This window comes from Hemitrygon akajei, chromosome 12, assembly GCF_048418815.1.
Source record: "Hemitrygon akajei chromosome 12, sHemAka1.3, whole genome shotgun sequence".
NCBI classification, from domain to species: Eukaryota; Metazoa; Chordata; class Chondrichthyes; order Myliobatiformes; family Dasyatidae; genus Hemitrygon; species Hemitrygon akajei.
In genome coordinates, this window is record NC_133135.1 from 52,675,794 (window position 1) to 52,687,209 (window position 11,416).

The 11,416-nt window shown below is 43.9% G+C and overlaps 1 protein-coding gene across 1 annotated transcript in view; it reads right to left on the minus strand.

The window, feature by feature from the left end:
* c8a (complement component 8, alpha polypeptide) overlaps nt 1–10,201 on the minus strand; it is a 68,238-nt gene extending 58,037 nt beyond the window's left edge. Inside the window, exons 1-2 of the mRNA XM_073063095.1 lie at nt 10,002–10,201; nt 7,184–7,301 (exon numbers count right to left, since the gene is read on the minus strand). Of these exons, the coding sequence (XP_072919196.1) occupies nt 7,184–7,301; nt 10,002–10,087 (204 nt within the window). The 5' untranslated portion in view covers nt 10,088–10,201. The remainder of the gene's footprint in view (nt 1–7,183; nt 7,302–10,001) is intronic.
* Between the last annotated feature and the right edge of the window lie 1,215 nt (nt 10,202–11,416).

Here is an 11,416-nt window from a genome sequence, read left to right on the forward strand (position 1 = left end):
GTCCTGACGAAGGGCCTCGGCCCGAAACGTCGACAGTGCTTTTCCTTATAGATGCTGCCTGGCCTGCTGTGTTCCACCAGCATTTTGTGTGTGTTTATTGAAGTAAATAATGTTATTGTAACTATTGAAATTGTATTGAATCATCTACTGCTAACTTTGATCTCATTGGTATAAAAATGTGATGTACTTTTTGTTTTTTTTGTTGAGCCAATTATTCTCCATGAGAATAATTGCTTCTTGTGATGAATAAACACTTTAATATACCAGCTTTAGTGTCTCTCTATTGACCTTGATCACAGTTGCAACATTCCGGAGCTTGTCCAGGACATGTTCATGACCAACAATGTGGAAGTGAGGGGAGGGGTGAGGCAGCTGGATAGTGATAGGTTGATTGAGGTGAGCAGGGTTTGATTGGCAGATGTAGTCAGAAATTTGGGGAGGAAGGGGTGAAGGAAGTGACTGAGACCAGGAGGTGATAAATGAAGATAACAGAAGACTACGGATAACAGAATACCACCTACCATTCTACCCATTCAGTCCACTGCCTCTTCTCTCTTCCCTGTCATTCTGTGTTGTCCAGCATCTTTTCCTTATCTGCCCCCACTCACCACCGTTGTTTCTTATCTGATTCCATAATGTGCAGCCCACTGTCATCTCCACTCATCACACTCCAGCCTCTGTCACTATCTCCACTGATCACATTCCAGCCTCTGTCACTATCTCCACTCATCACACTCCAGCCTCTGTCACTATCTCCACTCATCACACTCCAGCCTCTGTCACTATCTCCACTGATCACACTCCAGCCTCTGTCACTATCTCCACTCATCACACTCCAGCCTCTGTCACTATCTCCACTGAGCACACTCCAGCCTCTGTCACTGTCTCCACTCATCACACTCCAGCCTCTGTCACTATCTCCACTGATCACACTCCAGCCTCTGTCACTATCTCCACTCATCACACTCCAGCCTCTGTCACTATCTCCACTGATCACACTCCAGCCTCTGTCACTATCTCCACTCATCACACTCCAGCCTCTGTCACTATCTCCACTGATCACACTCCAGCCTCTGTCACTGTCTCCACTCATCACACTCCAGCCTCTGTCACTATCTCCACTGATCACACTCCAGCCTCTGTCACTGTCTCCACTCATCACACTCCAGCCTCTGTCATTATCTCCACTCATCACACTCCAGCCTCTGTCACTGTCTCCACTCATCACACTCCAGCCTCTGTCACTGTCTCCACTCATCACACTCCAGCCTCTGTCACTGTCTCCACTCATCACACTCCAGCCTCTGTCACTATCTCCACTCATCACACTCCAGCCTCTGTCACTGTCTCCACTCATCACACTCCAGCCTCTATCACTGTCTCCATTCATCACACTCCAGCCTCTGTCACTGCCTCCACTCATCACACTCCAGCCTCTATCACTGTCTCCACTCATCACACTCCAGCCTCTGTCACTATCTCCACTCATCACACTCCAGCCTCTGTCACTATCTCCACTGATCACACTCCAGCCTCTGTCACTGTCTCCACTGATCACACTCCAGCCTCTGTCACTATCTCCACTGATCACACTCCAGCCTCTATCACTATCTCCACTCATCACACTCCAGCCTCTGTCACTATCTCCACTGATCACACTCCAGCCTCTGTCACTATCTCCACTGATCACATTCCAGCCTCTGTCACTATCTCCACTCATCACACTCCAGCCTCTGTCACTATCTCCACTCATCACACTCCAGCCTCTGTCACTATCTCCACTGATCACACTCCAGCCTCTGTCACTATCTCCACTCATCACACTCCAGCCTCTGTCACTATCTCCACTGAGCACACTCCAGCCTCTGTCACTGTCTCCACTCATCACACTCCAGCCTCTGTCACTATCTCCACTGATCACACTCCAGCCTCTGTCACTATCTCCACTCATCACACTCCAGCCTCTGTCACTATCTCCACTGATCACACTCCAGCCTCTGTCACTATCTCCACTCATCACACTCCAGCCTCTGTCACTATCTCCACTGATCACACTCCAGCCTCTGTCACTGTCTCCACTCATCACACTCCAGCCTCTGTCACTATCTCCACTGATCACACTCCAGCCTCTGTCACTGTCTCCACTCATCACACTCCAGCCTCTGTCATTATCTCCACTCATCACACTCCAGCCTCTGTCACTGTCTCCACTCATCACACTCCAGCCTCTGTCACTGTCTCCACTCATCACACTCCAGCCTCTGTCACTATCTCCACTCATCACACTCCAGCCTCTGTCACTGTCTCCACTCATCACACTCCAGCCTCTATCACTGTCTCCATTCATCACACTCCAGCCTCTGTCACTGCCTCCACTCATCACACTCCAGCCTCTATCACTGTCTCCACTCATCACACTCCAGCCTCTGTCACTATCTCCACTCATCACACTCCAGCCTCTGTCACTATCTCCACTGATCACACTCCAGCCTCTGTCACTGTCTCCACTGATCACACTCCAGCCTCTGTCACTATCTCCACTGATCACACTCCAGCCTCTATCACTATCTCCACTCATCACACTCCAGCCTCTGTCACTATCTCCACTGATCACACTCCAGCCTCTGTCACTATCTCCACTCATCACACTCCAGACTCTGTCACTATCTCCACTCATCACACTCCAGCCTCTGTCACTATCTCCACTCATCACACTCCAGCCTCTGTCATTGTCTCCACTCATCACACTCCAGCCTCTATCACTGTCTCCACTGATCACACTCCAGCCTCTGTCACTGCCTCCACTCATCACACTCCAGCCTCTATCACTGTCTCCACTCATCACACTCCAGCCTCTGTCACTGTCTCCACTGATCACACTCCAGCCTCTGTCACTGTCTCCACTCATCACACTCCAGCCTCTGTCATTATCTCCACTCATCACACTCCAGCCTCTGTCACTGTCTCCACTCATCACACTCCAGCCTCTGTCACTATCTCCACTGATCACACTCCAGCCTCTGTCACTATCTCCACTCATCACACTCCAGCCTCTGTCACTATCTCCACTGATCACACTCCAGCCTCTGTCACTATCTCCACTCATCACACTCCAGCCTCTGTCACTATCTCCACTGAGCACACTCCAGCCTCTGTCACTATCTCCACTCATCACACTCCAGCCTCTGTCACTATCTCCACTGATCACACTCCAGCCTCTGTCACTATCTCCACTCATCAAACTCCAGCCTCTGTCATTATCTCCACTCATCACACTCCAGCCCCTGTCACTGTCTCCACTCATCACACTCCAGCCTCTGTCACTATCTCCACTGATCACACTCCAGCCTCTGTCACTGTCTCCACTCATCAAACTCCAGCCTCTGTCACTATCTCCACTGATCACACTCCAGCCCCTGTCACTGTCTCCACTCATCACACTCCAGCCTCTGTCACTATCTCCACTGATCACACTCCAGCCTCTGTCACTGTCTCCACTCATCACACTCCAGCCTCTGTCATTATCTCCACTCATCACACTCCAGCCTCTGTCATTATCTCCACTCATCACACTCCAGCCTCTGTTACTATCTCCACTGATCACACTCCAGCCTCTGTCACTGTCTCCACTCATCACACTCCAGCCTCTGTCATTATCTCCACTCATCACACTCCAGCCTCTGTCACTATCTCCACTCATCACACTCCAGCCTCTGTCACTGTCTCCACTCATCACACTCCAGCCTCTGTCACTATCTCCGCTGATCACACTCCAGCCTCTATCACTATCTCCACTGATCACACTCCAGCCTCTGTCACTATCTCCACTCATCACACTCCAGCCTCTATCACTGTCTCCACTGATCACACTCCAGCCTCTGTCACTAACTCCACTGATCACACTCCAGCCTCTGTCACTGCCTCCACTCATCACACTCCAGCCTCTATCACTGTCTCCACTCATCACACTCCAGCCTCTGTCACTGTCTCCACTGATCACACTCCAGCCTCTGTCACTGTCTCCACTGATCACACTCCAGCCTCTGTCACTATCTCCACTCATCACACTCCAGCCTCTGTCACTATCTCCACTGATCACACTCCAGCCTCTGTCACTGTCTCCACTGATCACACTCCAGCCTCTGTCACTATCTCCACTCATCACACTCCAGCCTCTGTCACTATCTCCACTCATCACACTCCAGCCTCTGTCACTGTCTCCACTCATCACACTCCAGCCTCTGTCACTGTCTCCACTCATCACACTCCAGCCTCTGTCACTATCTCCACTGATCACACTCCAGCCTCTATCACTGTCTCCACTGATCATATTCCAGCCTCTGTCACTGTCTCCACTCATCACACTCCAGCCTCTGTCACTATCTCCACTGATCACACTCCAGCCTCTGTCACTGTCTCCACTCATCACACTCCAGCCTCTGTCACTATCTCCACTCATCACACTCCAGCCTCTATCACTGTCTCCACTGATCATATTCCAGCCTCTGTCACTGTCTCCACTCATCACACTCCAGCCTCTGTCACTATCTCCACTGATCACACTCCAGCCTCTGTCACTGTCTCCACTGATCACACTCCAGCCTCTGTCACTATCTCCACTCATCACACTCCAGCCTCTGTCACTGTCTCCACTCATCACACTCCAGCCTCTGTCACTGTCTCCACTCATCACACTCCAGCCTCTGTCACTATCTCCACTCATCACACTCCAGCCTCTGTCACTGTCTCCACTCATCACACTCCAGCCTCTGTCACTGTCTCCACTCATCACACTCCAGCCTCTGTCACTATCTCCACTGATCACACTCCAGCCTCTATCACTGTCTCCACTGATCATATTCCAGCCTCTGTCACTGTCTCCACTCATCACACTCCAGCCTCTGTCACTATCTCCACTGATCACACTCCAGCCTCTGTCACTGTCTCCACTCATCACACTCCAGCCTCTGTCACTATCTCCACTCATCACACTCCAGCCTCTATCACTGTCTCCACTGATCATATTCCAGCCTCTGTCACTGTCTCCACTCATCACACTCCAGCCTCTGTCACTATCTCCACTCATCACACTCCAGCCTCTGTCACTGTCTCCACTCATCACACTCCAGCCTCTGTCACTATCTCCACTCATCACACTCCAGCCTCTGTCACTGTCTCCACTCATCACACTCCAGCCTCTGTCATTATCTCCACTCATCACACTCCAGCCTCTGTCATTATCTCCACTCATCACACTCCAGCCTCTGTCACTATCTCCACTGATCACACTCCAGCCTCTGTCACTATCTCCACTCATCACACTCCAGCCTCTATCACTATCTCCACTGATCACACTCCAGCCTCTATCACTGTCTCCACTGATCATATTCCAGCCTCTGTCACTATCTCTACCCCTCCCTTTCCCACCTTGCTCCATCCTTCAGTAACCTCCATTAATCCCTCCTCCTGCTTGCCAAATCCACCTCCCTTCTCCCACTCACCCCTGTATACTGGCTATCTCCTCTTAGACACTCAATCCTGTTGCAGGCTTCAGGCCAAAACATTCATTTTCTCTTTTCCTCCACAGATGCTGCCTGACCCATTGAAATACTCCAGCAGTTTGTTTTGTTTTAAGCCTCTACTAATCCATATTTTTTGTTAAATGTCAATCAACAAGAGTTTGCAGGTTTCTATTGGTATCCTTGCATTGAAATCACTGGTTGGTACATGAAATACTATGTATATACCAAAAAAGCATTCTGAACTATTTACAATCAGAAATCTCTATTTCTTTCTTTAAAACCTGCATCAATTTCTTATAGAAACATGGTATTGTAATAAGAACATCAAAATTTTTGTTGCACACTACTGCACAAAATGACAGGTGTTAATAGTTTCAGCAATAAGCCAGTTCAAATATGTAAATTATAGATCTCATTTAAAACGTTATCTGTCCGTGAAGATATTCATGTGAATTTTACCTGACAAGATAACATTTGTAAAAGATAGCTGAATAAATACATTTGTTGGCAGATGCAAGCCATGTTGAAATCATATGTGTTTCCTAGGATTTATGAAACCAGTTCAGTAAGAACAATATTGACTTCAAATTTCCTGTTGCCCTTTATTACTGTCTAGAATCATTGCTTTATATTTAATTTTAACTGGTTCTTCCCTAGATCCTTCAAAATTGGAATTTTATATCTCCTCCAATCTTCTGAAATATATGGAGATATTTAAAATTTATTTTGTGTCAAAAAAAACTATTACATACATTCTCTTTTATTCTTGGCAGTATTGGCTGTGTCCTACACTATGGACTTGGGTTTTGATTTAATTTTTTTCAGTACCATAACATAATAGGGTTGCTCTGGTTCAGTCTAATTATCAACCATAATCAAGGGGTATCAGAAATTATATTCATAAATATAAAATGATATTTTCATGCTCTGTTCTTCCTCCCTATTTCAATGAATATGAATAAAGTTAGCATAACACAAATTTTGAAATAAAAGATATTTTACTTACATAAATAAAAAGAAAATCTGTTATTACTTGGAATATGGTGATATTACAACAATATAGAATATATCTTTAGTAAATGATATTAAATATGGCACACTTTTATTTATTGAATACACTGGGATTATTGAATAGAATCTGAAAAGAACAAATAAGTTGGTGAGAGGAACAAATGTTTTATGACAGATTTAATGTTGAAGTTATTCTTCTCTGTATAGAATAGGTTGTGAAATGAGTTGGATATTGGAATATGAGGTCAAATACGGGTGTAGTCTTGATTACCAACTGTTGGGACCTCACACAAGACCTCAACCGGGATCTTCATTAGTTCTTAGCAACAACATTAAGAACTTCAATTTATATAACACTCGCTCGTTGACAGAGCAAAGTAGAGGCAGTCCAGTAGTTTATGTGATTCTATGAAATATAACCAGGGAGGCTATGATAGTGAGACTGAGACTCTGAAATGTGTTTAATATGCTTTAGAGGTAAATTGTATGAAGAAAAGTCTTTTAATATCCCTCTTTCAGATTACTGTTTGACCTGCTACATATAGTAGTTCCATCATTTACTCTTTACATTTTAACTTCTGCACCAGATATTTTTGTTTCAACATTGATTACTCCAATAACAAAAGTTAACTGTTTCTGTGTAATCTTACCTTTTTTGCTTCACAAGGAGAACATTCAGTCCATGCAACCCACTGACCAAGTTGACAATCAAGTGGAACTAAGCTTCTGATGTTTCGGACAAGGTGATTAGAAAAGGAATATAATGATCTGAGTAAAGAAATTTGTTCATTATGGATAAATTATTCTTTTTGCTTTAAAAAAAAGCTTTTTTGATAATAGCTGAATAGTTGTTAGGAATATTATAACATTCTATGTTCTTGAGTTTTTTGCAGGGGATTTATATATTAAAAATTCCTGCAATGGATCATCAGCAAATTCAACAGTAGTATACCTGGTACCTTCAGGCCATTAATATAGATTAGAAACAGTTAAAGCCCTGACAATGATCTCTATAATTCTACCATGAATTGTCCCAAGCCCAGCTGCAAAAGAGGAGTGTTGGGTATAGAACTAGTAACCTCATCCCGTAAAATCCCATTGCTACAGAAACAACAACAGTAGCTCCAAAGATCTCAACCCTGGGAGACAAAGGATACGCCAAGGAGATGAGCTACACCTGGAGACAAATTGAAAGACTGGCCCAGGACAGAGGACTCTGACGATCTACCGTCAGCGTCCTATGCCCCAGTAGATGTTGGTGGTCTTAAGTAAGCAATGATCCCTATAATATCTCACTTATTACTGACAGCCAATCCAAGAAGGATTGGGATCCATTCAGTCTGACTCAAGCATCCAAGCTTTCTACCATTGTTACATCTAGCCTACAATGTGTACCATCTACAAGATACACAGTAGTATTAATTTTCTTCAACAGTATCTTCTAAATCCACAGCCTCTACTATGAGCACAAAAGTGAGAGATACATAATTTAATAATATAAAATAATACCAATAATTTGGCATCTTGAAGACACGCATACAATAATGCCTTAATTTTTAGGTACCCACTAAGTCCCAGATGTTTTTCGTTGTTTCTGGATGAAAATCCTGCAATTCCACACCAATGTCATTCTAGGAATTCCTTTAACTCAGAGACTCTAGATGATGAAGAAGGCAGCTGGCTGGCATATTTTTATTTTGTGTATTCATTTAGAGATACAGCAACCCACAGGCCTCTCCTGCCCAATGAGTCGTGTTGCCCAGCAACCCACAGGCCTTTCCTGCCCAATGAGCCGTGTTGCCCAGCAATCCACAGGCCTTTCCTGCCCAATGAGCCATTTCGCCCAGCAACTGACAGGCCTTTCCTGCCCAATGAACCGTGTCACCCAGCAACCCACTTAGCCCAATCACAGGACAATATTACAATGACCAACCAACCTACAAATCGGTACGTCTTTGGACTGTGTGTAGAAACAGGAGCACCAGGAGGAAACCATGTGTTTATGAGGAAAACGTACAAACTCCTTACAGACAGCATCAGAAATGAACGCTGAACTCCAATGCCCAAGCTGTGATAGCATTAAACTACCCGCTACGGTACCACGGTACTCCAAAAGCCAAGGATAATTTGAAGTGTTGGCCTTACCTGTAATGCCCACATCTTGGGAATGACAGGAATAAAATAAAAGTTTCAGGGATAAACTGCTGGAATCACAGTAGGGATCAAGAGGGCATGATGAAGGAGGCTAGGGCTAGAAAAATAACAGGAGGACCACTGTAGGATGGGAGATCAGTCTGAGGCAGGATTAAACCTTGGCAAAACTTTGGTGTACTTTGTAAAGGGATGAGAGAAATGGATCAGATCCAGCTGAGCACCAGCTAACAAATGTACAAGTGAAAGAACCAGTCAAAAGTTATCTTTGACAAACTATGGAAATAGGATTTAAGAATTGAAAGAAAAGAAAACATGCCAATTATCTTTTCATTCCTGGAGATTCATGGAATTTTGTTTAATTTGGGAAGAGGGGAGGAGGAGATGATGGTTCATGGTTTCATTCAGCTAGATCCCTCAGTACAAGGCAGCTGCACTACTATATTGGACATGCCGTGAAGAATGGAGTCATGCTCCTTCAGTGAACAATAACCCATTGCATCCATGGAAACAATACCTCAGCTGGAAGAAATCTGGATACAATATGGATTAGCGGGAGGAAAAATGCAAGTGATATTTTACCATACTAATGTACCTATTTACATTTATCTACATATATTTTGTTAAAATTTATGAGGGGTCTAGTTAGGGTAGGCCAGCTGGTGGTGTAGTGGCACCTGCACCAGACTTTGAGGCGAGTGGTCTTGAGTTCGAATCCGGCCGGCTCCTTGCACACTTTCCATCCGTGCTGGGTTGAGCGTTGAACTAGCAACTCAGCCTCGTAAAAAAAAACACAGACAAATGCTAAAGAGGGTGGCGAGAATGTGAACGTGCTGCCAGCGGGGAAGTAGCAGATGTGGGTCTGATCTCCACATTTAAGAGAAGTTTGAATAAGCACATGGATGGGAGGGGTGTGGAGGGCTGTGATCCAGGTGCAGGTCAACGGGACTAGACAGATTAATAGTTCAACATGAACTAGATGGGCCAAAGCTCCTGCCTGTCTCTGTACTGTAGTGCTGTATGACCTTATGAGTCTAAATGGGGCAGCACACTCCGCATGATTTAAGTTCCAGTTTCCTCAGCTGCAAGGAAATTTGATACAATATATACTAGAGGAGAAAAAAGCAAGTGATCTTTTACCATACGAACACACCTATTTATATGTTCATTTAGCTGGATCACAATCAAATATTCATTGCAATTTAATGTACATTGCAACCTTTCATCTTTTTAATCTTTCAGTCTTTATAATCAAACCATAAATAGCACAACAATACTTCAAACCACTCTGTATCATCGAAGAGATAAAACACAAACCTGTTGTTGATCTGATTCAAATCGACAAATTGAGTAAAAAGCAATAAGCATGCAAAAGATGAGAGACAACTCATTAGCGAATTCATTCTTTGGGCTAAATAAAACTTTATAAAATAAGAAAAATTACTGCCTATATCAATCCACTAGTTTCTAGTAGCAAGAATAGCTAGATGTTGCAATTTTCCAAACAGGTGGTAGTGTTGCAAGATTAGGGATGGTTGAAGAGCTCGGGGTGGGGGGGAGGGGGATCGGGGATGTGATTATGACATTGTCTCAGATTAACTGGGGAAAACTGAACAAGCAGCTTTTCTCAATGAATGATTAACTGCAATGTAAATTGTCCATTCTAAGTTTGACATGAATATTTGTTTGATCTTGTAATCCTCCACTTAAACTTTACAAAAGTTAATAAAGTTAATAATTAGACTAGAACATTTAAGGTTGTTGTCTCCCCTGAAATCAATTCCAAAATGACATTAGTCTTTGAGTGTTTTCCAGAAAATATAGATTATGTTTAACTCATTACACCTAATCATATTTCCATTAAGTTATTGCAAGTGGAATGACTTTGTAATTTGTCTGCTATGTACATGAAAGAATTAATGCAATCTGCTGCGTATTTGTCAGCTAATCCGAAAGTCTCTTCAGTTCCAAGTGGGAGAACATTGAAGGAAATTGAGCAAACTATTAGTATGAGAAAGCTAAGGCCCACTAAGGGTAATTTTCACCTTCATTTGTTTGATGAATTGTCAGTGTAGATGAATATCAAAAAAATTGAAAATCAGTAGGATTCTCCAACATATAATGGATCATCTCCAACCCCAAGCATTGAAGAAACATCATTGTCAGTAATTACAGAAGGCTGAATGTCTTCTGATGGAATTTTATTCAATCAACTTGTTGGCTATACAATTTGTTTGATTCCTTTGATCAACTCCAACACATACAATTTGGGCTTTCCTTGAAGTTCTCAGAAGGCTAGTTTTGTTTTTGCAATAAAAATATTGTGTGCCTTCATACTAAGAATACTTTTCTCGAGAAATTCATTGGCACCCACAGAGATGCAGTAAGTGGTCATATAGTGGTTAGTTACCAACCATGTTGTCCGTAGGCCTGCTGCATGAACTTCTGGTCACTTCAAGATCCCAAGCTGCAGATGAAACAGAATGGGTCTACACAGTTCCCACAGGATGCTGATTTATTGTGGGAAAAATATATATCAGGGAAAATCCAAGAGTAGGCCAAATCGTGGGGAGAGAAGTTCAGCATCTGGCGTCAGGTTATGATCAGGGCTTGGAAGAAAAAAAATAGTTATGATTAGGAACTGGGCATTGACAAGAATCAGTATATTTTGTTCTGGTTGGGGAGGTAAAATACAGCACTGCATCTAAATACATGAGATCTCAGACTGTGCT